The 27,702-nt window shown below is 37.5% G+C and overlaps 1 protein-coding gene across 3 annotated transcripts; it reads left to right on the top strand.

Annotated features, from left to right (window-relative positions):
• The first annotated feature begins 249 nt into the window (after positions 1 to 249).
• Positions 250 to 23,813, top strand: Mat2b (methionine adenosyltransferase 2 non-catalytic beta subunit). 3 transcript variants are annotated; one of them, XM_076856368.1, is made up of 7 exons: positions 250 to 474; positions 17,575 to 17,769; positions 19,159 to 19,273; positions 19,433 to 19,585; positions 20,539 to 20,732; positions 22,281 to 22,394; positions 22,747 to 23,813. In XM_076856368.1, the coding sequence occupies exons 1-7, from the start codon at positions 445 to 447 to the stop codon at positions 22,915 to 22,917; spliced, it is 972 nt and encodes a 323-aa protein (XP_076712483.1). In that variant the 5' UTR covers positions 250 to 444; the 3' UTR covers positions 22,918 to 23,813. The 3 variants fall into 3 exon arrangements, with proteins under 3 accessions (XP_076712483.1, XP_076712482.1, XP_076712484.1); XM_076856367.1 differs by lacking the exon at positions 250 to 474 and adding an exon at positions 2,777 to 2,928; XM_076856369.1 differs by lacking the exons at positions 250 to 474; positions 19,433 to 19,585 and adding an exon at positions 2,777 to 2,928.
• Positions 23,814 to 27,702: the final 3,889 nt, after the last annotated feature.

Genomic DNA, 27,702 nt, shown 5'->3' with positions numbered 1-27,702 from the left:
GATATGACGGTATAACCTATTTTAGGAAAGGAATCATTTACTGGGATTGTGCTTTCCAAAAGCTTGCTTATGCTTACCTTCTACGAGAGAAAATTTCATCAAGCCTGGACAGAAAGTTGTAGGGTTTTGTTTTCTTTTTAATAGCTGTTTCTGCCATATGGTTTTGATAATGGATTCTAGTTTGTCTGGCAATGAAACATGAAACTTCTCATTGGGTATTTTGGAAACTACCATGGGGAATCAGCTGCCAGCTTACTGCTTTGTGGAAAACTGCACGAGGTTCCGGGATTGGAATCAAAATGCTAATATAAAAGGTCAAGTGAAGCTGCGCCTCACGTTTTGAGCGTGCCTACTCTTTCTGAAGGCGGAGGAGACAAAGAGCCAGCCGGAGAAGGCAGTTGCTGAGACCTATTTCGATTGTTTTCCCGAAATAATTTTTGAATCATGCCTGAAATGCCTGAGGACATGGAACAGGTAAGAGTTAGCAATAAAAGAAATTAAGAGTGTGTTTAAAAGCATTCCGGTGAACGCCTGGTACAAGCAGAATGGGTATGTAAAGAAAATAGAAACTGGCGTCATTCATTTCCTTAAAGCATAATCTTAGGACACTGAGTTACTAACCCAGGAAACCTGGTTATGGAGCCCTCAGCTAACATTAATTGACAAAAATAATGCAAAACATAACAGCAGTTTCATATGCCAAATTAAATGCAATGATAAGTAAAGGTTCTATGTAAACAAGGATTTTATTCATGCATTAGCTTTTGTGTGACTTGAATCTGCTAACATTTAGTTTTAGGCTGTTCCCTTTGGGTTTGGCCTCCCTGTGAAGTTGCATATTGTCTGTAAAAGGATAGTTAATGCACACAGAACCTATCATTAAAAGAAATGATTAGAAATGGTACCCGAATATGTGTCCCTAGAACTGTACCTAGTTTTCCCTGCCCATCTCAGTACAGGGGATTGAGCTCAGGGTCTCGGGCTTAACCACTTGCTCTACCACTGGGCTACATCCACAGGCCCTATACCCAGCTTTTACCTGGCAAACATCAAATCAGATTCTTAAATACAGAGAAGTACTTTGTTCCTCACTCAAGTAGGCTCTGAGAATTAAAATGCCAATTACATATGTAAACCCTTGAAATCTCCTAGATGGACCCAGTTTTTTCCCCCCTCAAGGAAGATTAGATTGCATCACACATTAAAACTAACAACTTTAAACAAAACTCCCACTTTTAAGGAAAGATAATGAAGAAGAGGATCTTGAGTCCTTTCCTCGGCCGTTTTATCATCTCCTGATTATGCTTGTTTAGTGCCTGGGCAATCCGCACTAGAATTTCCTAAATAATGCTAAATTCATGAATTCACAAGCACTAAACTGTCTGGATTAAAAAAAAGCGGTGGGGGGAGGGTAAAGAATCTCAAGCTGCCTTTGGTTACTGTTCCACAAAAACTTTTTTGTGTTTACGTGAATAAGGAAGTGGGTTATTTGGGAGGTTGGGAGGAAGGAAAGTCACGGGTCTCTGAGGTAGAAAAACTTTCTTAGGGTGTTTGATCTTTAGTTCTACAGTAAACCAGAGGGATCTTAAAAAATAAGACCTTTTTAGGGAAATCCAAGCCATGGTCACGTTTGTGGGCAACTTTTAAATCTTTCATTCCGGTGTATGGACTTGCACACTCACAAGGTTCACGGTTCAGTTAAAAGTGAAAGAATCCAAGAACCCTTCGTGCTCTGTGTCGGATTCCCCCGCCCCCAACACACGCCTTCCCGGCGTAAATTTCAGAGGCTTGGCTGACAGGGGTCTTTTGAGATTTAGAACTGGAAGGGAATTCAGTTAAGTGCTTGGTCAGTCTCAATCGTTTGTGCTGTTGTTTCTGCTGATTTACTTTTTTTTTTTTTTTTTTGGTGGTGGTGCTGGGGATTGAATCCAGGGCCTTGGGCTTGTGGGACAAGCACTGACTTACTTTTAAAAAGCGATACAGGTGGGAAAACGCCCAGCTTCGCCCTCCCCATCCTTCTTCAATCTGCGTTCCCCACCAAGGCTTGGTGCCCAGAGGCTAGTGAGGCACTCTAAACCAATGCTTCTTAAACTTTGGCCTGGACTCCTGTTAAAGATACTGAAAAGTCAAGTCCAGGGTCTATTACCAATTTTCATTACCAGTTTTACCATTACTATGGATATGGATATGTTTTGAAGAGATACCCAGATGATTCATCTCGTCTCCCACACCTTATTTTAAAATTGGTGCAAAATTAATTTTTGAAATTTCACAACTATTTTTTTCAGGACTCTAGAAAAACAAATGATTCCTGAGATGTTAATAACTCAGATGCTTGCACTTTTTATTCCAGTCTTTTACTGAATCTCGTAAAGACCACGCCTAATGCCCTAGAGCTATGTCCTTTCGTTGCCTCGCCGGACTTTAAATGTTTTATTCTATTATATATGTTGCATGTTGTTGATTTTGATGTACTGTGCATGTCCTGCAGACCTGAAATTCTAGACGATTCAATTCTATCCCTGCCCAGTTAAGAAGAAAAAATAAGTGGAAAGAGAAAAAAGAACAATTTCGGGGGGCGGGGGGAGTTGGATTCATTGCTTAGGTCAGAGTCTTTGTTTTGTGTGTCACTTTAAGATTTGGCGCGTGGGCTGGGAGCGTCCTGCACGGTCCCGCCCCCTTTTTTGAGCGTCCGCGGAGCGTGGCCAATCAACAGGCGCGACCATGGCGGCGGAAGTCGGAAGCCGCGAGCGGGGTCGGCCTTGGCCTAGGGGAGGCGGGCCGAGGGCGGGTGAGCTGCTGCCCGCGGTAGTCAGGGGTCGGGGAGGTGGCGGCCGCTGCGGCGGCGGCGCGAAGACGGCGGGCATGGTAGGACGGGAGAAAGAGCTCTCCATCCACTTCGTTCCCGGGAGCTGCCGGCTGGTGGAGGTGAGTGGTTCTGGAGTCTCCTGTGGGAACCTGGTCGGCGAGGAGTACTGCTGCCTCCGGGGGCTCGGGTAGTTTTCTAGTTGCTGCCCTTTTAGATTTGCAGCCTCTGGCCGGAGACGCTCCGGAGCCTCCTCCCTAGTCGCGAAGCCGCTGGGGACGCAGCCAGATTTGTTTACTTCTGCGCGCAGCAGTCACTGCCCGCTTTCCCAGCCGCTGCGGCAGGAAGCTCCGAGGTGGAGGTTTTATTTTCGAGTTTTCTGTCCTCCCCTCCTGGGGACCAGGAGGCGGGGCTTACAGTTATTTCTGTTTTGATTCTTTATCCTTCATCTTTTGTTTGTGTTCCTTGATCTTTCAAGTTCATAGCTTAGCTTTGAGAAAGAAGAGGGGAAGATAGCTTTTCAGAAACATCAGTGTTGGCTGTGACAACTCTGAATTCTTGTTTTGTACAGGCACTTCAGGCTGCGCGCTTCGCATACGTTAATCTTTTGAGATTGTTATTCCCTCATTTTACAGAAGGGAAAACTGAGGCATGGCTGGTGGTCTTACGGTCCAGGGCTTTGAGCCACTGCATTTTGCATGATGGAAAGTGATAAGTGATGTTTCGAAGATCTATCCCTGGCATCCCCTCATCCTCCCTTCCATTCCGTTTTAGGCACCTTAACATTTATCCATGCACAGAATATAGGCAGCACTGAGGATTGGAAGACTGCTAATCCCTGTATCAATATGTTACAGATGTGAGAAAGAATATAGGATATGGCTGTTTTTATTAATGAAACATTTTTGTTTCCAAAATGTAATATATTGTTTTCAACTCACTTTGAGACCAAGGTTTAAGTAGCCCATCTATCAAAACTTTACCAATCTTCCCATGTATCCCAAATTGCTGAGTACCTGTTACCTATTGCTTTGTATACCTGCATACATTTATTTTATACATGTATTTATTTGTGTGTATATACAGCTTACTTTGTTTTTAAAGTTTAGTAAAGAAATGAAAAATGGTATTTCATGTTTTCCTCAATTAAAAATGGTACAAGATCTTGGCACCCACTTGTTGCTCTCTCAAAACCTGTAGCAGTAAAATTCACTCGTTCACAAGGACACTTACAGTTGATGTTACAGAAGCAGCTCCTAATGATTCCTATTAAGAATACTATATGTGGTACAATAATAGGGTGACAATAGAGTCAGACCTATGTAAGTAGTCATGAGATCTTAGTTTCTTAAATTCCAGGGGTGCGTAGGTAAAGGTCCACTTCTGTAGGAACACTGGGAGAATTAATTAAAAATTCATTGTGAAAATTTGCTAAATTTAAAAATTCCTTAAAGTATTAAGATACTGAATTTCTTAACTCCTTTCAGATATTTGTGATATTTCACTTTACTTTTTGAGAAATCACTGCCCCTGAGTATTCTGTTGGACCATTTGGAAAGAGCCATTCATTTCCCAATATCTATACAATATGATATCATTTGATTAAATAGCATGAGTACTAGCTCTGTATTTATTTATATGTACTTAATATTTCAAGAATTTTTTGGTGTCTATATACCTGATCACCTGAAGTGATTGCATTTCATATACCTAAGACTTTGTACAGTATGGCAGATATGTTTAGAGTGACAAACTGGTGTTTGTTTTGTTTTTATAGAGCTTTGTAGTTATACATGGTAGCTGGGTTCATACTGACAAACTTATAAATGCATGGAATTTGGTTTCATTTATAATCCTCCCCTTTTCTCATCTTTCCTCCCTCCCTCTCTGTTCTATACTAGACTTTCTTTTACTTATTTTTTACTTTTTTAGTTGTAGATAGACACAATGCCTTTATTTATTTTATTTTTAATGTAGTGTTGAGGATCGAATTTAGTCATTCACAATGAAAGACCCACCGATTCCCTGTCCAAGAAAGACGCACGAGGCACTGGCTGCAAATGCAAGAGGTTTATTCAGACACAGACGCCTGTGGGTGCTCAGCAAAACCTCAGCCGGAGCTTTGGTGAACTGGCACACCGGGCTTTGGGGTACAGGTCTTTTATAGGATAATGGGGCAGGTTTCGCGCGCGCGGTAAGCAACAGGTTTCTTATTGGTTATTTTGAACCCAGCATATAGATTACCTAAAGGGCAAAGTTGTTCTTCACTTTATGTTATCAGTTCCTATTTGCCTAAGAATGCCCTGGGACCTGTTTTTTTTTTTTTTTTTTGTTCTTTTTCCAACCATCCTGTCCTTACACAATAGACTACCCTTAACTGATTAACAGATAGACCTCTCCGGTGTTTAGTGGGTTAGCAACACGCCCTGATGGTTTCACAATGGGGCCTGGGGTTTCTGGGCTGGGGTCTTTCATTCCCCCCTTTGTCTGGAAACTTGGGAACCAATCATGGTTCCCTCAGTTGGGGGCCTATTTAGGCAGACTCTACATCTTGGTAAACAGTAATCCTCAGGGGACAGTCTTTAACTTTCCAGACTTACTTAAAATTGGCCTCCTAGACCCAACCTGACTCGATTTACCTATCTACACTGCCTTTCCATTTTTGGCTTTGTTTCCCCCTAATTTTAGAAACTTGTGTGGAGAAGGGGCGATGACTCGTTCTGGCTGCTTCAGAGCTGAAAAGGGGTGTCGAACATGAGGGGGGCTTGAAGACGTGGGGGGCGACTTGGGGGACGTGAGTTCCCATTTAGAAGTCAGTTCCATTTTGAGATCTGGTTGGGGAAAAACAGGTTGTCATCTGGGGATGGGTGTTTCTATGAGAGAAACAAAAACCATGAGTACTGAATAAGTGTTGCAAAAGCTGGAACATGTCACTATACATAAGTTCCCTCATCAGGCTTTAACATCCTCAGTTACCAGGACTGTAAACATAACATTTAACTTTTAGGGTTACAGATGTCCTTTCCCTTGAGACACAGTTTAATAATTTAATGTCATCTGATCTTGCAAAATCCTTTTACTAGTTTGACCTCTGTGTCTAATAGAGAAATCTTTAATTCTGTTACTCAGGGCTGGATAACCATACTAGCAAACACCATGCCTACCTGTGTAGGTTAGAAATAAAGGCCTTGGACTAAAAACTACTCTGGCAGTTCCTTTTGATAGTTATCAGGCATTCCTGTCTGAGAATCTCTTTTGAAGCCTCCAGTTTACTTATTTATGGAAGTTACATTTAACTATTATTTTATTTAAAAATGCCCAGGAATAGCTGTGTTTTGGCTTTGACTGTCTTTGCTAAGTGTTTAAGATGAAGCAAGTCAAACTGACTTTTGTTTCTATCTATTGTTAACAGTCAGCTGAGTTTCCTTGGGAGTCCTTGGGAACTTTACAGCAGCTTTTCAGATCTGCTAGTGCCATTTGCGCTAGGATGGGTCCAGGCCTTGCTTGACCATGTGGCTTCCCTCGGAAGCATCAGGCATGTCTCCCTTTTCTGATGACCCTCCTCTTCACAGCAAATGCACTGATTGGCTTTCTGTCCTCCACTGGTCTCATTAATCTCCCTGATCGGGAGGTTATGTGGCCTAGAGTTGCAAAGCTCTTTGGAAAAGTCCCCTATCCCCTGACTCAGACTGACTCAGAGGGCAAGAGCCAAATTTTTAATTTTAAAACTTAATCTTAAACATCCAGCAAATAAGTTTTAACAGCCTTATATTAAGAGCACTGGGCTTTAATATCTATCTCTCTATCCTGTAGGTGATAACTCCTTATCTTACATTAACCCAGGTTGTGAGTTCTTAAAGCAGTACCTCTGCAAAACAGGTAATCTATAGACCATCTAAAAGCAAACTACAAAACAAAATTAACTAGGGTAAAAAAACATATTTAGTTCATGTAATAGCTACCTTGAAGTTTGGCAGAGTTATACATTATAATCCCCTGTTTGAGATCCTAGTAATCTTGACAAAAAACAACTTTTGGGCACAACTTTAAATGTACTGAAATCTAGCCTACTTCTTTCATAGTCACTTTCACATGCAGTGAGATGGGACACAGAGCCTTATCTCAAGTAAGGTGGGGCTCTTCATAGATCTTAAATACTATAGTTCTGAAACTGATCTTTGCTTTTTAAACATTATTTTACAAAGCCTACATAAATTGTTGTGAACTTGAGCAAACACAACATAATATCACATCTAAAACATGAATTAAAGAAAGGTTGAAAACTTTTAACCTTTTGTAGAAAAGTAGTAAAGTACTTTTGTGTTTTACAATAAAACCTTTACACAGATTAAGCCCTCATTAACTTAAAAATACACTTGTTGTATCTTAGTGTAAAAAGGTAACATAGAACTGTACATCTTATTGATAACAAGTCCAGTTATAGAACACAAATGATTTAATTATATCTTCAACATGTCTTTCTTTTAAGCCTAAAATTACCATATAACTTTAGAACACCAGCTTGATATAATGCTCTTTCTAAGGCTTCTACCTAACAGACTTGTATACCTGGAAGATGTGAACATATTAATAGCACCAATTACATTGATGTTTATATTAACCAAGTTTAGCTTTTAAAGAGATAACATAGCACAATTCTCTAAAACAATAGCACTTGTTTAACCAGCTGTTTAATTTCTTTAAGATTACTTGCTCAAAAACTTATACTTGTAAGCAACTTACACAGACCTTCTTTATATCATTTACTTAAACTCTTTTAATTACTTAATCATATAGACTCTTATCCAGAAACACATTTTCCCTCTATGAAATCCATACCTAGAACCTTCTAGTTTCTCTTTTTTATCTGTTAACCTCCTTCTGTTCACATTTTGAAACAATACTTGTAAATTTTGAATTTAATCAGATTATTTTATAGACATAAACATTTTGTTAGGTTTTATTTTTGAACACCTAGAAAAACTTATAATAAGCTTAATTTTAAAGACATCTTTACTCTCATCTGTTTACCTAATTTAAATTGAGCCATTTGAATCACGTGAATCAAAGATATTTGGATCCATTTTTAAAATTTTTCATGAGCGCTCCTCATCTGTCAATTGGCATATCACTGCATGATATATGAACATACATACACACATACAGACATACTGACATACAACACGTAACACAGTGTAACACAACACAATAGTAAAGGCCTTGTTGCTTTCTCAGGTGATATCTCATTGCAATGTTTAAAAAACTCCATAGTTGATCAAAAATAGAACTTATCAGAAAAACATTAACTTGTCTATAGGATCAAAATCATGAGCTCAAAAAAAAAATACAGAATCTAAGAAAAAAAGCAAAAGTCCTAGAAAAAAATTGACCGGCCTGTAATTAGTAAATGCCATACAATTTACTCTCTGGTTTAATCTAGTTTGAGTTCCCATAAAAAGACACTTTTACTTTTTTTTTTCCTTGGGCCTCAGATCTGTCTCCTACTGAGTGCTCCAGGCTTCTTCTATTTGCATATCAGCTTAAGTCCTGGCTGAGGTCTGGGAAAACTGGAATTCTGAGCACAAACCTCATGCCTAAGGCATTTTAACCATAAGTCACAATTTCCAGGTTTGGATGTTGAAAATTATGATACAAGTTTAAGATGCAATTTATAAAATTTCATACCTTTTACATTTTCCTACACTAGAAAAACTTGCTCACACAAAACTGAAAATAGGATCTCTACCATCAGAAGAAATTTATTTAGGATCATTAAGTCACTTTCTTTGTTCTGAAGTTCCTAAAGTAGTATTAAGTTTCATTAAATCACCTGGAGAAAATCTTAAAAGAGAACTACACACTACCATGTATATCCAAAATTAAGCTTTTAAAAAAATTTCCAAGACTGTTGCTTTTCAATGTTATTTCAATAAGCCAGACCAACGTCCCAATCCAACATTTTTTTTTTCCTGAATCTTATACACTAAGGAGAACAGATACCAAATCATAATTTACTATCCTTGCCCAAATTAATGCACTGGTACACCTAGTGAAATCTTTTCAGGCTACCCAGTTCAAAATTGATAAAAAAATAACACTGAATGATTGGGAGTTACTTGCCAACTTGGAAGTAGAGTTCTTTTAATTTTCTATCCTAAGTATCTAATTTCTCTGGCATGAATTATCTGAAATCAAACTAAACAATTACCTAACCCTAACTTTTTACTGCAAGATTGTGCAATGCTTCAAACTCATTTAGATACCAGATGTTACAATGAAACATCCTCTTTTAGACACATTTAGCCTAGATTATCCCCAAGAAACAATCAGACAACTAGATAAGAAAATATCTCTCCAGGTTTTGAACTTCCATTTAATTATGACTCCTATCAGTGGCACCATAGATTTCCCCACGAGTGGACCAGATGCTTTCACATAGGGGCAACTATTGGTGTAAAATTAAGGGCCTCAGTGTGACTGACTTTACTGCATTCAGGTGGAGTAATCCTTGCAGTGCAGGGAAAGAATGAGGAAATTCCCCAGAGCGAAGATGGCTCTGGCAGCTGCTGAGAAATCCTCAGTTTCCCCTTTACTTACAGGATTAACTTCTTTGGATAGACCCAATCCCAGGCAATCTGGCATATCTCCTAACTTTTCCAGTAGAGTTAGTTTTTATCTGCCTTAGGTCTTGAAGGGGGAAGAGGGAATGTACTTTGATTGGCTCAAGTTTTTTTCTTGACTCTTTTTCTCATGGCAGAACTGTAGACTAAAGGAGCCGCCTAAGTGTTAAGGGATATCTACTGGTTGTAAGGTAGCAGATTACCGGAAGAGTTGATTCTAAAAATGCCTCTCTAGCAGCTTAAAGAACACAGCTCATTTTAAACACTGGGGTGGTAAAACAGACTATTGAAAGTTACCTATGCACCTTAGGGAACCTGGGCAGATTTTGCTAATTATCCCGTGCCTTTCTTAGTCCTGCAACCTGATTTTCTAACATTTCTGACCTGCGAAGGAAGGGGAGCATCCAGGAGGAATGGATGCGAGGTTGTGGGAGTGTTGCGTAGCCCATACGGAGGCAAATGTGATTGGGGCTTTCCCTCAGTGCCATTCATCTACCGATCACCCTAGATACCCCTTAGGGCTGTCGGGAGGGGGCTCAAGAGAAAGGAACCTTAAGAATCGTCTGAGAGTAGCCCAGACCAGAATTCCGCAGTTGTTCCAAACTCCTTCCTCCACCTCCACGCATCTGAGGCAGATCGGGATTCGGGACACTGTGTACTCACGCCAATTGCTCTCCGGGCCCAGACAGAAAAGTTGGAAGCGGCTTTGGCAGAACCCAACATGCCTGCTCTGTATTGAACAGGTGATTAAGAGCTGCCTAGGCCGAGAAACCTCTCACCCGAGTCTTGAAGAGTGGCGGCTGCACTAGTTGCGTTTAAGTAGCCGTCGGGTGCCCACCTTACCCTCCAGAGAGAAAGAGAGAGAAAGATGCACCTCAAACAGACATGGGGTGCGTGCACTTACCTCGGTGTAGAATCTCAGTCTGGGACAGAATTTATGACTGAAAGTTCGGCTCCCATTCCCAAAGCCAATTAATGCCAATTTAATAATGAGGACAGGGTTTTGAGAAAAGTTAAAGCGAGATATCAAAGTTTTTAGATCCCCAGCAGGCATTTCTTAACCGCAGTGGGTGCACGCAAGCCAACTACAGGAAGAAAAGAAAACACTGCTTCCCTAATCTCGCTTACAATTTAGGTTAAAATTTAGCTAAAGTTATCTCCACACCTCTAAGGCAGATTGAAATTTGGGACTCTGCATCGGTCCAAAGTAAAACAATGCCATCACACTAAACAGAGACATAAAAAGACACACAGAGACACACAAAGACATAGATTCCCTTTTCAGATTGTCAAAAAAATGAAAGTGGGTGTTGGCCCCAAGCCAACTGGGGCCTTCCCTTCAGATTGGGGGAGCATCCCCCTCAGATTGGGTCTGACAACGCCAGATTGGGAGATTAGTTCTCTTGCCAGGGTTTTGGGCTGGGGACAGACAGGACAATAGAAACACATAACACAAAATTCGCAACGCGGCCACAAAATTCGCAGCACGTCGTGGATTGCTACCCAGAAACTAAAGGCTCAGATGGATCCGTCAGCTACAAAATACTTTACCAAATACTTCACAAAATACTTTACTACAGGCAATCCACTCAGAACCCTGGGACGTCTCCCAGGGTGGCAGGAATCCCTGGGACGTCTCCCAGGGTGGCAGGAGAGAAGTCCGAGTTCGTCAACTCCTTCTCAAGCTGCCCAGAAAACAGAGCGATTACGCGCAATCGTACGGACGCCGCGCACAGACAGATAACGACCAAAGACTGCAAACATAGAACAAAAGAGACACAAAATGACACGAGCTGGCCAGCTTACCTCCCAGTGGTTGCCGGGTGTTCCTCGGGCAGGGATCCGGACGGGGTTACAGGAGTTCTCCTGGCTGGCTCGCCAAATGAAAGACCCACCGATTCCCTGTCCAAGAAAGACGCACGAGGCACTGGCTGCAAATGCAAGAGGTTTATTCAGACACAGACGCCTGTGGGTGCTCAGCAAAACCTCAGCCGGAGCTTTGGTGAACTGGCACACCGGGCTTTGGGGTACAGGTCTTTTATAGGATAATGGGGCAGGTTTCGCGCGCGCGGTAAGCAACAGGTTTCTTATTGGTTATTTTGAACCCAGCATATAGATTACCTAAAGGGCAAAGTTGTTCTTCACTTTATGTTATCAGTTCCTATTTGCCTAAGAATGCCCTGGGACCTGTTTTTTTTTTTTTTTTGTTCTTTTTCCAACCATCCTGTCCTTACACAATAGACTACCCTTAACTGATTAACAGATAGACCTCTCCGGTGTTTAGTGGGTTAGCAACACGCCCTGATGGTTTCACAATGGGGCCTGGGGTTTCTGGGCTGGGGTCTTTCAACATGTGCAAGAGCTTTACCACTGAGCTAGGACCCCAGCTCTGGGTCTCCTCCTTCATTGCTGATCTTTCCTTTATCTTTGTGTTGTCCCATTCTTCCCTCCCCCTTTTACTCCAGCTTCCACAGATGTGAAAACATTTGACCTTGGAGTTTGAGTTGGGCTTACTTCACTTAGCATGTTATTCTCCATTTTCATGCATTTACCATTAAATGGCTGAGTAGAACTCCTTTGTGTGTACACATCACAATTCTTTAATCTGTTCATCTTTTAACAGGCACACTAGCTGATTCCATGATTTAGCTCTTAAAAATTGTGCTGCTATAAACATTGAGGTGGCTGTATTACTGTAGGTTGCCAATTTCAGAACTTTTGGGGAAATACCAGGGAATGGTCTTGTGGAGGTTCAATCCTAGTTTTTTGAGAAATTTCCGTACAGCTTTCCAGAATCTTGTACTAATCTGCAGTCCCACCAACAGTATACAGGCATACCTTTTTCCCCACACCCTTGCTAATATTTGTTATTGTTTGTATTCTTAATCGTCATTTTTACTGGAGCAAGATGAAATCTTAGTGTAGGTTTTGTTTTTGGTGAGGTCCTTGCTAAGTTGCTGAGTGTGGCTTTGAATTTGCCATCCTCTTGGCTCATCTTTCCAAGCCCCAATGGCTACAGGTGTGCACTATTGCACTGCACTTAGTTTTGTTTTGATTTTCATTTCCTTGATAGCTTGAGATGTTGGTAATTTTTTAATTTATTTGTTGGCCATTTGTGTTTCTTCTTTTAAGAAGTTTCTATTCTTTTGCCCATTTATTGATTTTTTTTTTTTTTTTAAGTTTTTGAGTTCTATGTATGTTGTGGACATTAATCCCCTATCCAAGGAGTAGCTAGCCAAGATTTTCTTCCATTCTATAAGGTCTTTCTTCATACTCTTGTTTCCTTTGCTGTGCAAAAGCTTTTTGGTTTGATGGCTTCCACTTACTGATTCTTGGTTTTATTTTTGCAGTTAGGGTGTTAAACTGATGTTTGATCTGCTTTACCCTTAAAATAACTTTTTTTTTTTTTTTTTAGTAAAACAGACTTCTCAGGCAGACAAAATATTTTTAATTTTATTGTGGTTTGGGTAAACTGGGCACCTTCATTCCTTGAAGTGTTTGAACATTCCTGTGTTTTGCAGGAAGTAAATTAATGATAGTCTAAAGTAATATTTAAAGGAATAGTTGTATTCCTATAACAGCAAAACAGTGTACTTTTAAAAGCTTCAGGAACAGTTTAGTTTATATAGAAACATAAACTGGAAAACGGAAGAGCTGTTTTTGGTATTTTTAATTTGTAATGTGTATTCTGTTTCTCAATTACCAATAAACTTGCAATCCATATGGCGGGGGTGGGTGGGGGGGCTGGGTTTTGCTCTTATACAGATGACAGAAGGTGCTCTTTGTGTCTTTAGAGAGACCTGAACTATTTGAAAAGGGGAAAAAGTTACCTTAAGTAAATGAAGCTCTTTTCTCCCTCTTCAGATCCTTTGTAAGAAAGATAATTTAGAAAATGGTAGAATTATAGAACTTAAAGTTGCAAGAGCCTTAGTCATCTAGTCCACATGCCTCATTTTGCCAAAGAGAAATCGGATCAATAGATATTCTAATAATTTCTCAGAATGACAGTTTGTAGCATAGCAGATGAAACTTTAATCACTGACCAAACCAAATGTAGGTTCAGAGAGCTGAAACAAGATTCATTGTATTTGGCTTGACCATAGAAACAATAAGACTCAAGTTCAGCTTACAACTTTTTTCTTTTTACCATGGATAAAATCTTTAAAAATCAGGGTCCTCTTTTGGAAATTACGAACAGCCTACATTTATATAACACTTGAATTATTTCAAACATAAGGTTGTATACTGTTATTCCCATTTCAATAGTGCTTGCATTTTTTTATAACAGAAAATTCTTAAGCATTAACATTTGATTTCTGAGTAATGTATATTATTTGATATTTTCTTCTTGGGATCTTATATATTATTCCAAGGTATAAGGTTATAAAGTCGTGTTTTACTCATGAAACCCTTGTTCTTGTTTTTCTTTATTTTTATTCTAACTTGTTACATATGACAGCAGAATGCATTACAATTCATATTACACAATAGAGCACAGTTTTTTATATCTCTAGTTATACACAAAGTAGAGTCACACCATTTGTGTCTTCATACATGTACTTAAGAGTAATGATGTCAATCTAATTCCACCATCTTTTCTACCCCCATTTCCCCTCCCACACCTTTGCCCAATTTAGAGTTCATCTAATTAGTCCTTATGTTTAAAGTGTATTCTATTTCAAATCAAACCTTTAATTTCTTCCCCCTCTGGTACCAGGAATTGTACCCAAGGCCCAATGCATGCCCGAGGCAAGAGCCCTACTATAGTTATACACCCAGCCCCATGTAATTTGCTATAGTTTTATAGTTCCATGAAAACAAAAGCTTTTTTTGTTTGATTTTTTTTTTCCCAAGGGAATGATCAATGGATTTTATACCATGATGTAGTGAGATTTATTCTTGCAAAGCAAGAACATTTCAACATGAGAAAATCAACTAATGGTATACATTGTATTGACAGAATACAGGTAAAAAGAAACAATGAATCAATTGATGCAGATAAACCTTTTACAAAATTCAAGTCCTGTTTGTTTATTTTTTTGTTTTCCTTCTTTTTGTATTGGGGATTAAACTCTGGGTACTTTAACACTGAGCCACATCCCCAGCCCCCTTTTTATTTTGAAACAGAAACAATAACTTGCTGAGGCTTCACTAAATTGCTGAGGCAGGTTTGGAATTTGCAACCCTCCTCTCTTTGTCTCCCTGGGCTTTGGGATTACAGGCATGTGCCTTCTCACCCAGCTAGCTGCCTTCTTCTTAAACTTAATACTTTACCAAATCAAAGATGCTCTTAGATTCATAAGATCATCTGGGCTTTTATTTTAAGATGCTCTAAGATAGCGGGGGAAAAAAAAAAAGCCTGCCAAACTGTGACACATTAATAAAATTCATCTTTTTAATTCACCAGAAAGTGTTCTCCACAGAAATCAGTCAAGTACCGAGATCCTAAGATTCACTGTTTCATAACCATTGTGGTTTGATTTCTATTTCCAGTTTTCCTTTTTTGGGTGGTGCTGGGGTTTGAACCCAGGGCTTTGTGCATGTGAAGCAAGCACTCTACCTACTGAGCTATATCTCCAGCCCCGTCCAGTTTTCCATTTTAAGGGAAAGATTATCATTTCTAGAAAGGTAATAGCAGTATCTTGTTTGTTTGGATAAAAGAAATGTATCTTTATGAAAAGCTTTGCACTTTCCTGGAGTTTAAGATTACAAATGTTCTCAAAATACAGGCCCCAAGCCAGAATCACCTGGAAAATGGTTAGAACTGCGGAGTATCAGACCTACAGTTCTGAAAGCTCTCCAGTTGATTCTGGACCTCACTGTAATGATGGACTGGGAACTTTGATGTGATGACAATAGGAATGAAATTGAGTGAGTACAAATACACAGGCAAAGCTTTTACTGGGGCCTCTGTCTGGGAAGGGAGTCACAGCTCCAACAAGTGTCAGCCGTTTTTCACTAGAACAAAAGAAGGGTGGGATAAAGGCCAGGGCTGCTTTACCTCTGAGCCACACCCCCAGTTCTTTTTATTTTTTGAGACAGGGGTATCATTAAGTTTCTGAGGCTGATCTCAAACTTGGGCTTCTCTTGCTTGGATTCCTGAGTTCCTAGGATTCAATATGTGCCTTTTCTCTGAATGAAGTGGTACCTGAGAACTGTTAACTATTCATTTGCTTCTCTAGAGTGAAGAAAAAAGTGAGAAACTTGGAATACACTAAGTCATCTCTTTTCTTTTCGGGGGGAAGGGATTTAATCCAGGGGCAGTTTACCACTGAGCTATATTTTCAGCCCTTTTTATTTTGTATTTTGAGACAGGAGTCTAAGTTGCTGAGAGCCTTGCTAAGCAGCTGAGGCTGGCCTTGAACTTGAAATTCTCCTGTCTCAGCCCCTGAGCTATTGGGATTGTAGCGCTGCCCCACCTATGTCTTTCATAGTATCTTCCCAGGAGTTTGGAAAATTTATTCTGCCTAAGTTGTTTTCTGAATCTTATTTTTACTAGACTTGGAATATATTTTTCCTCTTTACAGTTAAATCTTTGTAGAACTGTTTTCTTGCCAAAATTCAAAGAAAATATTTTGCTGACTGACATCCGTTTTGCATAAATCAACTGGTTTAGAGCCAAATGTCGCAACAGAGAACATGGATGAAATTGCTTTAAACTTTTTAAATGTTTTGAAATTGGTAGAACTAAACAATAATAATGATTCTTAAGAATTTATCTTCGGCGGCTGGGGATGTGGCTCATGTGTGTGGCCCGGGTTCCATCCTCAGCACCACATATAAACAAAGATGTTGTGTCTGCTGAGAACAAAAAAATAAAAATAAAAATAAATATTAAAAAATTCTCTCTCTCTCTCTCTCTTTAAAAAAAAAAAAAATTATCCTCTACTGGTTTTTCCTGTCAGCCCTTTCATTTCAGATTTTTCATAAACTAGAAATATCTGACTTTTATGTTTTTTTTAAAGTGTATAAGTAATATAACTGAAGTAAGGTTTTAAAAAATGTCTTTGGTTATTGTATACATAGTTTTTGACAGCTCAGACTTAGATGTCTAAAATAACACTTGAAGTAAAAAAAGCTTCAAGTTGATAAAACTTAATTAAGTCTTTAAAGTATTTTACTGTTAACTTATGTGTATGTATGTGTATATATTTTTTGTTTAGTTTTTGCACTTCTGGGAATTGAGCCCACTAAGCTATATCCCCTACCCTCTTTTATTTTTTATTTTGAAACAGGGTCTTGCTAAAATTGCTGGGGCTGGCCTCAGATTTGCAGATTCTTCTGCCTCAGCCTCCCGACTTGCTGGGTTTACTGGTGTATACCACCAGTCACAGCCAATCACATCTTTTGCCAGATGGCGAAAGTTGATTTTATTCTGGAGTCTCGGAGGAAATTTAATGTTACTCATCTTGAGAAGAGAGAAATTTTGAAACTTTGTCTTGGATATCCAGAATTTACATTTTATTAAATAGTGTTTCTCTTAAATGTCTGTGTATAATTGTTTTTAAATCTAGGAACATAGGTCAATTTAAAATATTTTTTTTTCATCACTGTTGACTGAATCTATTTCATATATAGGCAAATATAAAGTTAACTCGGCATTTTCCAATCCGGTAAAATTTAGAAAGCATGTTGTGTTGTGAAGGCTCAATTTATTTTTTCACATAAGCTCTTTTGAAATGTTGGCTAATTCTCAGAACCATCAAAATGTGATAAATAAATTGGGGTTTGAAGGAAAGTTTGGGATTAAAAACTGAAAAGTAGAAATTTCATCTTATATAAACATATTGGCAGTTATAATCTAAATACTTAATCAGACCATAAAAGAGATTAAGACTTGTATATTTTTATAAACTGAACATAAAGTTTCTGTTTATTACTCATTGGGGGGGCATCATCAATCAAATGTAAAACCTGCCTTTGTTACCATGAAATCTAAATCAAATAAGATGATCATTTTATGTTTTTTTCCTTTAAAACTTTGAAGTGATAAAGTAGTAGTTGATGCATTTTGATGAATTTTTATTCTTTGTATTGACTTGTAGATATGACAGAAGGTTAAAAAGCAGTCGACTTTAGTGAATATGGTAACTCATTTCTTTGAGGGAATTATTTTCAAAGTGAATAATCACATTTTCTCTTTTTTAGGAGGAAGTAAACATCCCGAGTAGGCGGGTTCTAATTACTGGTGCCACTGGACTCCTTGGCAGAGCTGTATACAAAGAATTTCACCAGAATAATTGGCATGCTGTTGGTTGTGGTTTTAGAAGAGCAAGACCAAAATTTGAACAGGTTAATCTGTTGGATACTAATGCAGTTCATCACATCATTCATGAATTTCAGGTATGGTTGTCTGTTTATTTAAATACACACATGAATTATTAAGGATTTTCTAGATGACATAGAAAATGTGCTTGTGGAGAGGGAAAATGATATATTTAAAAGCACCCACAAGGGGCTGGGGATGTGGCTCAAGCGGTAGTGTGCTCGCCTGGCATGCATGCGGCCCGGGTTCGATCCTCAGCACCACATACAAACAAAGATGTTGTGTCTGCCAAGAACTAAAATAAATAAATATTAAAAAATTTCTCTCTCTCTCTCTCTCTCTCTCTCTCTCTCTATCTATCTCTCTCATCTCTCTCATCCCTCTCTCTTAAAAAAAAATAAAATAAAAAAAAATAAAAGCACCCACAATATTCAGTACTGTTTATTGTAGCATGACAAAGGTATATGTAGTCATTAAAAAGCTTCGGTGATACAGGTTGGCAAAGACAAAAACTTAAGCTTTTCATAAAATCCTTCATATTTGTGAATGACTTCTAAGTTAAAAACATTTTTCAAAAATTACATAGTTTATCTATATATCTGAAGCACCTACATCAGAATCATTTTGAAAACATGTTCTCAGGTCTCATTCCCTGAGATTGTAACTCAGGAAATCATCCCTCTTGGAGTCCAGAATGTTGCATTTTAAGAAGCACCTCAGATTATGTACTTACAGTCTTGGAAGCACTCAATGATTATGTCTCCTTAATTGATTGTTGAGAAGGAGTAAACTTGGTATATGATACACTGCCTCTATCAGTCGTCTTGTTAGATCTTAGCTATTGCTCAGCTCCTCTGGCAACTAGGTGCCTTTTGTCTAAGAGGACCTTTCATAGACCTTTATCTTGATGTCTGTCACATCAGTGAAATTCTCTTTACATTCATCTTTTCCACTAGATTATGAAAAAATTGGTCTTCCCAAAATATCTGTTTTATAGGTGGCAGTCTGGATGCTCAACTAGGAATATGTACTTGCGCATACTTGATTTTCATTAAGCAATTGATCAAAAAATTTTTGATTTAATTTTGCAATTGATAATACTTCCCCTTTGTCATAAATATATTAAATATTAGGTCTCCCATTCAAATCGGGAGATTAAATTTTATTTTGATACTTAAATTCTAATTATACATAGTTGGGAGAGTTTTTTCTGATTTTTTTTCTAAGGATTACAAAATTTATCTTTGGGCGGACTTATTATATATATTTGAGGAAATTTGAACCTTCGGGGGAATGAAGAAATGTGACAAGACTACATTAAAGATTAACAGTGATCAATTTATTCTTAGTTGAAGAAATATTGATTTAAGGAACATTTTTCTCTGAATTAATTTACTCTGGAAAAGCTGTAATTTCTCTAATTTATTCCATTTTGGATTAAAAATACATTAATGCTTACCTTCCAGCCTCATGTCATAGTACATTGTGCAGCAGAGAGAAGACCAGATGTTGTAGAGAATCAGCCAGATGCAGCTTCTCAACTTAATGTGGATGCTTCTGGGAATTTAGCTAAGGAAGCAGGTAATGATGACTTCATAAAATCTTCATAAAATATTAAATCATCACTGAGTTTTTAAAGATTAAAGTTTTGTAATATTGCACAGAACACACTGTTCTAAATTCCACTTAAGAGTAATGTCTTGTAAAAGACTTAATAGATTCATTTTTTTTCTTTTGTAGCTGCAATTGGAGCATTTCTCATTTATATTAGCTCAGATTATGTATTTGATGGAACAGATCCACCTTACAGTGAGGAAGACATACCAAGTCCCCTAAATTTGTATGGTAAAACAAAATTAGAAGGAGAAAAGGCAGTCCTGGAGAATAACTTGGGTAAGACATTCCTCTTTAGCCCCTGATTAAAGTTTTGCAGAAATTTTATTTAGGGGAGATATGGTTTTGTTTTGGGTTTTTAAATCAAGGAATATAAATCAATGGAGAAAAATTAGAGAATATAGTTAATAAAAAGAAAAAACAAGGATTTTTTTAAAATCCTGAAGGATTTGTACATTCTAGACTTTTTCCCGCCCTATCAATATATGCGCATACATCTTTGCAACTTTTTTTTTTTTTTCCTTCTTTTGAGGTACTGGGGATTGAACCCTGGGACATTCTACATGAATTACATCCCCAGTCATCCCTCCCTCTCCACTTCTTTTTTTTTTTTTTTTGAGCAGGGTTTCACTAAATTGTTGAGGCTGGCCTATATCTTGTGATCTTCTTACCTTAGTCTCCCAAGTCACTGGTAATATAAGTGTGCACCGTCATGCCTACCTCATCTTTATAATTGCTATGTTCTACTTTGAATAAAATGTTCTTTATTGTTTTTTCTTTTAATCTGGCATCCAGTCAGCATTATTTATTGTATTTGTTGTCCTATAGGTTTTATTTTTTATGATTATAATATAGAAATTGGGGGCCAGGTGTAGGGGTAGACAACCTGTAATCCCAGCAATTTAGCAAAACTTCTCTCAGAATAAAATAAAGGACTGGGGATGTAGCTCAGTGGTGAAAGCATTCTGGATTCAAACCCTAGTACCGATTAAAAAATAATAACAATAATGTTAAAGTTACATGTAAACACATCCCAAGTGACAAAAGATGTTTATCGGATTCAAGATCATGTTTATTAAGTTGGCATGATGACAGGTGAGCTGTGTTATTTTGGTATATTTTTGTTAAAAGGCAAGTTATTTATTGTGATACTCCTTAAATCCACATATTGTTCTTTTATCAAAACCTAGGAAACAATAGGTTTTAAAACGTCTGTTTATATTAATCTCTAGGAGCTGCTGTTTTGAGAATTCCTGTTCTGTATGGAGAAGTTGAAAAGCTTGAAGAAAGTGCTGTGACGGTCATGTTTGATAAAGTGCAGTTCAGCAATAAGTCAGCAAACATGGACCATTGGCAGCAGAGGTTTCCCACACATGTCAAAGATGTGGCTACTGTGTGTCGGCAGCTGGCAGAGAAGAGAATGCTGGTGAGTCTTTGGCAGGAATGGTTCCTAGCTTCCATCTTAATAAAGATTCATTTGCCTTTTCCTTGCTTAAACTTTCATAGCTACACTTGGAGTGTCAGTGAAAGTTAAAAATGCCTTTTTGAAACTAGGAGACCAAACAAAAATAGTTTATAGGTAATACACTTATTCATAAAGGATAAAAAATATTCTTATGTTTATTTCTTACATATTTACAGACCCCATCTTTTTTTTTTTTTTTTTTTTTTTTTTTTTTTTGCAGAGTGACAGAAAATTTGTAGTTGTTGTTTAGGTAATAAACTAATTACTTAATATCTTTTCGAACCCAGGGCCTTGTGCATGTGAGGCAGGCACTCTACCAACTGAGCTATGTCCCCAGCCACTAATGTCTTTTTTGTTTGTTTGGTACTGGGAACTGAACCCAAGGGTCCTTAATCTCTGAGCCACATCGACTTTTTTAATATTTTATTTTGAAACAGGATCCCGCCAAGTTGTTTTAGGGCCTTGCTAAATTTCTGAGGCTTGCTTTGAACTCACGATTCTCCTGCCTCAGCCTCCTGAACCACTGGGATTACAGGTGTTCACCACTGCACCCAGCATCACCTGATGACTTAGAAGTTTTGTTGATTAAGATATATGTAGTACCAGCCAGGCTAGGTGGTGCATACCTATAATCCCAGAGACTTGGGAAGCTGAGGTAGGAGAATTGCAAGTTCAAGGCCCGCCTCAGCAACAGCCTATCTCAAAATAAAAAAGGCAGCTGGGGGATGTAGCTCAATGGTTAAGTTCCCCTGGTTCAATCCCTGGTACCCGCCCCAGAAAATTGTAGTGCCAAAGAAGAATCTAAGTAGGAATTCAGTCATTTTACCCACATTGAGAATAATTGATGGGGCATGGTGGTGCGTGTCTGTAATCCCTGTGACTTGGGAAGCTGAGGCAGGCATATCGCAAGTTTGAGGTCAGTGATGATTTTTGTTTATAAAAGGCTATAGATGTAGCTCAGTGATAAAGCACCCCATTGATTTAGTCCCCAGTACTGCCAAAAGAAAAAAAAAAGTTTGTATTTTGTTGTTTGAATAAGAGTTAATTTTAAATATTTGAGAAAGTTGGCACTAAATAGAAGGTCTATAGAATTTTTTTTTTGAGTAGTATATTATTATTTATAATAAGAATATTTAATTATCTTGAAAAAAATGCTTATTAAATTTGGTTTTAGCCTTTTAGAATAATTTAAAGTATTCATTAACTTAGTCTATTTCCATGAAAATGTCTTAATTTTCAGGGTTATTATTATGTAAAATTGGAGGCATTTACATTTTTATTTCAAAAAAGTTCTTCAGAATGAATTTTAGAAAAATATTTTGTGTGTGTGCTTAGCTGGTAAGAGTAATAAGAATTGGATTTTTAGATAATTGTGGAAAGTATTCCAGAAAATGAATGTTGCATTTTAGTTCTTGGATCTTTTATAAATTAGCTTTCTTGTCAAATCTATCATTCCATTCAACCCAAAAGTTTGAAACTATTTTGAATTTTTTGTGTCCTTATTCATAGGACCCATCAATTAAGGGAACCTTTCACTGGTCTGGTAATGAACAGATGACCAAGTATGAAATGGCATGTGCAATTGCAGATGCCTTCAACCTCCCCAGCAGTCACTTAAGACCTGTAAGTACATGGCATTTAAAAACTCCTGACTTCTTAAAAGTCTAGATCCTTCACTGTAGTGTGTATTATTGTTTCTTGTTTTTGGATAACTTTATTTCCTGGTACTAATCAGAGTGAACTTTGCTCATATGTTTTCAGTTTGTAGTGATACTTTTCTCTAAATTATTATCTGTTTAAAAAAAAAAAAGTCCATGAGTATTGATGAAGTTAAATGTCTGCCATCAAAATAATACTTTACTTCCAGGGATGATACAAATCAGTTTTCTGGAACTATATGCAAAATGATATAAGAATAAAAGCCTGAAGGTGTGGTCCTTCATTGACTTGCAATTTTTTTTTTTCTCCCTTAAAGATCACTGACAGCCCAGTCATAGGAGCACAACGTCCACATAATGCTCAGCTTGACTGCTCCAAATTGGAGACCTTGGGCATTGGCCAGCGAACACCATTTCGAATTGGAATCAAGGAATCACTCTGGCCTTTCCTCATTGACAAGAGATGGAGACAGACAGTCTTTCACTAGTTTGTGTTTTTTTTTTTTTTTTAAATGAAAAGTATATAGTATGTGGCACTTTTTAAAGAAAAAAGGAAATAGTTTTGTATGGGTACTCTTTAATTGTGACTCTTAAATAAATCTTTCAGGTAAATGATGCTCTTGCACTAGTGAAATTGTCTAAAGAAACTATAAGGCAATGATGCTTTATTTAGTGATGATTTTTGTTTATCGTATTTGTTCTGGCTTAATTTGCAATTTGAAATAAAATTATGATTCTTAAATATTTAGAGCCAGGATGAATCAATCTGCTGTAGACTTATTTTGTATGAAATGCATTGTTCATTTCTACGAGTTCTGTATTTTCAGGGTTTTTTTTTTTAAGCTGTTGATTCGTATGTTGATTGTTTAAAGTGTGAAGTCATACAAAAATCATTGGTGTTCATTATGTGCTTTGCTTGAGCTCAGATCAAAATATTTGAAGAAAGAAACTTTATTTTTGCAACTTAAGTACAGTTTTTATGCTTGAGATACTTCAATATGTTATGTATATGGGAACTTCTGCAGCTTGATGCCTCCTGCTTTCCTAGCAGTGTATGGTGAGCATTTGAGAGAGTGTGTATGTGTATTTTTAAATATATAGAACTGTTCTTTTCATCCCATGTTGCTAAGTAATATTTCATATGTGTGGTTATAATAATAATAATAGATCTTATAATTCTTTTGACCACTCATGAATAATAAATATGTACTGCTGGCATGTAATGCTTAATTTTCTTGTATTCTTTTTAAATGTAATGCCTAAACTAATTGTCCTTTTTTTTTAAGAAAATTATATTGTTATGTAATATCTGATGCATACAAAAAGTAGTTTATGTATGTTGAGAGAAAGCACACCAATAAATTGAACACTGAAGAACTCGCCACTGGAGATCTACAGTGTGACTTTATCTGCTTGTACTAACTGAATAAAAATAACTAATCTTGTGTATTATGCATTTACAAAGATTTCCAAAGAATATACCTTCTTAAAAATGCAGATTATTTGAATATGTTGTAAATTGCTATGTAATTTTCAGGTGACCTTGGCTTGGACAGTACTTGAGTTCTTAGTAAGGGAAGCCAGGAAGGTAAATTGACTCCTGTGACTTGGCTGCTTCTATTCAGTAATCATTGCAAATATTCTAATTTCACTTTTGAAGTTTTCTTTCCCAGATTATGTTTTATCTCTGTCATTGGACACAGTATTTCTAATTTCCTAATATACTTAAAATTTTGGGATTAGAGTGGATCATACTTGGGTAATTTGGTTAAAACAGCAATTCCCAGATGCCATATATTTGAGGATTAACTGGAGAAATCTTACTGATTCTTAACCCTGAACCTGCTAAAATGGAACTTTGGAAATTGAGGCCTACTCATCTAGGAGGTTTTTGTTGTTGTTGTTGTTGTTTTTAATTATGGATTGAACCCAAAGGAATTTAACCACTGAGCCACATCCCCAGCCCCTGCTATAATTTTGAGAGGGGCTCTTCGTAAGTTGCTTAGGGTCTTGCTAAATAGCCGAGGCTGGCTTTGAAATCGCAATCATCCTGCTTCAGCCACTAGGATTACACGCATGTGCCACCACCCCCAGTCTCATCTAGTTTTAAATACTTCCTGGGTGTTTCTAAGGTAGCCAGTGTGACACTTGCATTTGGCAAATGCTTAAATACACTTTTTTTTTTTTTTTTAAGTTGCTACATTATCATATAGCCCCAAATTAAAAAACTTCAGAGAATAGAAACCTCATTCTTTTCTAGCCACCCATTTTCCATCTGTGCAAGAAACCAATATAGATCATGTTTCTAGAGGTGTTTTGCATATACAAGAATATACTGAAGGGCTGGGATTGTGGCTCAGTGGTACAGTGCCTGCCTAGCACATGTGAGGCACTGGGTTTAATCCTCAGCACCACATAAAAATAGATTATGTCCATCTACAACTAAAGAAATATATAAAAATGTGTGTCCATACTCTCCTTATCACTCTTACACAAAGAGTGGTATGATACACATTTTGCCACCTTATTTTTCACTTAGTTAGTTCTATATAGAGAGAGTCTTTGAAATTTCAAAATGAAGTTTTAAATCTTACAGAAAAGTTGCCCTAAGTACAGGGACCTTTATTCCCTTTCCAGGGCCTCCATTTGTCAGCTGTTATATACATGTATATTATTTTTTGTTTTTTTTTTTTATACACATATATGCTATATTTTCCCTGAACTATTTAAGTTGAAGTCATGGTGCCTTGTCACTTCAGTGTGTTTTATAAGAATAGAATTGCACTTACACATGACTCATTAAAAGAAGTTATCTTTGATTCAATAAGGTATGGGCTCCCATTCAAATTTCATTAGGTAACCCAGTAATGTCCTTTATAGGGCTGCCAGTTCCAGAAGTACTCATGGCATTTGTTGCCATGTTGCTTTAGTTTCAATCTGGAAGAGTTCCTTGATCTTGACATCTCCCTACACAAGAAGCCAGAAAATTCACATTGGTAACTTCCAATCCAGTTTTATCATCAGGGTTTATTTTAGCTTCTCTTTGTGTATTTGTAGCTCCTTTCTCTTACAGAAACCTATCTCCCATTATTCTTAATATATTTTTCCAACTCATTTATAAAACCCAACTGATCAAAAGTCCACCCACTCATCACACAAGTCTCCATGAGACAGCTGAGCATTTCCAGACTACTGCCCCTCCCTCATGCCAGTGGCTGTGCAGACCCCTGTAGTGGGCCCAAAGCCCATGGCATACTGCAGTAACAGCCACACAGGCCAACAGGTACCAGCAAACCACCAAAAGGAGGAGCTAAGTATTCCTTTCATTATTCCATTATGTCAATGAATAAAACCAATTTAATCATTCTGTAACTGATGTGCTTAGACTATAAAATCTTAATAGCATGCTTTGAATGAGCTGTGTAAAGCTTTCACGTTTGTCAGATTTCATTCTGTGTCCACAAGTATCCATATATGCTACACATCCCAAATGTGTATCTGCGGAATAAAATCAGAAGAAAAGGCGTGGACACACCTATAAATAATCCCAGCAACTTGGCTGAGGAGGGAGGACACAAGTTCAAGTTGAACCTGGGCAATTCAGTGAGATCCTGACTAAAAATGAAGAGAGCTGAGGAGGTAGCTCAGTAGTAAGGTTTCTCTGGGTTCACTCCTCAGTACCAAGGGAAAACATTTTTTTTCCAGGAAAAAAGTCATTATTAGAATGACTGCTGAAGTTTTCCTCGTTCTTTGTTTTGCTCCTGTTTTTGAAGGGCTGTTGGGAAAGAGTGGGAGGAAATTAAATTTTCTTTTGAACCAGAATGAGGGCTTTAAATCAAGGACAAGCAGCTCGAGATATGGTGTGTCTCAATATGTGAGAGGTATAACATCTTGAACATATCTCAGTCTGTATACTTAAGACACTTTCATGTCGTAAAGTTGTTATTTCACATGGGTTTTAATACAGACGAGTAATTACTTCAGCCATTGTCAAAAAGTGGGGAATACACTGCTGTCCAGTAGCAAAACCTTTCAAAGAACTATTGGAGTTTAAATTAAATCTTTGAAAAATAATCTCATAAACATTATGACAGGTTTTAAATCAAAGTCAAGCAGGTCATGAGCTTTTTGACTTAAAGGCAGCATTATATATATAGTAAAAAGAAATGACCAAATTTGGATTTTGAATGTGATTCTACCAGGTGCTAGTGGCAAATGTATAAGTCAGCTTCATGTTGTTATAACAAAATGCCTGAGGCAGTACACTTGAGAGGTCTATTTTGACTCACTGTTCTCAAGGTTCTAGTCCAGGATGAAGTGGTGCCATTTCTTTGGTCCTCTAGCAAAAACAGCACATCATATCAAGAGAGCATGTGGAATAAATCACTTCTATTGTGAGCCAGGAAGCAGAAATGAAAACAAAACATTATGGGACATCATAGTCCTTCCCTGTAAGGGCTTGTCCCCAATGACCTAAGGACCTCCGACTAGTCCCAATCTCCTAAAAATCCCACCAACCTACCTACCAAGCCTTTTAAATATGGACCGTTGGGGGATATTCATCATCCAAACTATACTACCAAGTTACTTTTACTTTATGAACTTCAAGTCTTTTTTAGAATTAAATGAATATCTCCTATTTTTGCAGAACTATTATAGAAATTCTTGGAAAAGAAATTTGCAAATATGGCTGCAAAATTCCCAAATGGTTAAAGGTTGAGATTTGGGGGAGAGGTGCTGTACTTGTTATTGTCAATATTACCTTCACTTTTAGTCAAAAGATATTAAGAATTTAAAAAATAATATTACTAGTGTTTTTTATTTGTGACTTAAAAACTATTTTTCCAAGTTTTCTGCAATAAAATTATATGAAATAAAATAAAATTATATATGGTAGGTAGGTTGGTGGGATTTTTAGGAGTTGGGGACTAGTGGGAGATCCTTAGGTCATTGGGGACAAGCCTTTACAGGGACTATGAGGTCCCATAATGCTTTCTGTTTTCTGTTTTCTGATTTCTGGCTCATGATAGAAGTGTACTTGTAATATTCTGGAAATAAACTGAGAGATTTCAAAGATAAATTATTTTTGCAATGTCTTTTGCCTAATGACTTCTGAAACTTCTGTATTTTGCCACAGAAATGGTAAAATACTTGAATTTATATGCACATAATTTTATCTCTGGAAATTGGATACATTCAAATTCATGTATTTACTTGCAAATGATTTATATAGAAAGATGGCTATGAAATTGCTCAGCTCTACTTACAGTCAT

This window comes from Callospermophilus lateralis, chromosome 5 (assembly GCF_048772815.1).
Source record: "Callospermophilus lateralis isolate mCalLat2 chromosome 5, mCalLat2.hap1, whole genome shotgun sequence".
In the NCBI taxonomy this organism is placed as follows: domain Eukaryota; kingdom Metazoa; phylum Chordata; class Mammalia; order Rodentia; family Sciuridae; genus Callospermophilus; species Callospermophilus lateralis.
This window is presented reverse-complemented; position numbering and strand designations above follow the sequence as displayed.

What these genes read in the sequence shown, in the direction of transcription:
- Mat2b (XM_076856367.1), top strand. Translation starts at nt 2,866, where the DNA reads ATGGTAGGACGGGAGAAAGAGCTCTCCATCCACTTCGTTCCCGGGAGC. An exon ending in GGAGCTGCCGGCTGGTGGAG is followed by an intron (nt 2,929 to 17,574) that starts GTGAGTGGTTCT and finishes TCTCTTTTTTAG; the next exon opens with GAGGAAGTAAACATCCCGAG. An exon ending in GAATTTAGCTAAGGAAGCAG is followed by an intron (nt 19,274 to 19,432) that starts GTAATGATGACT and finishes TTTCTTTTGTAG; the next exon opens with CTGCAATTGGAGCATTTCTC.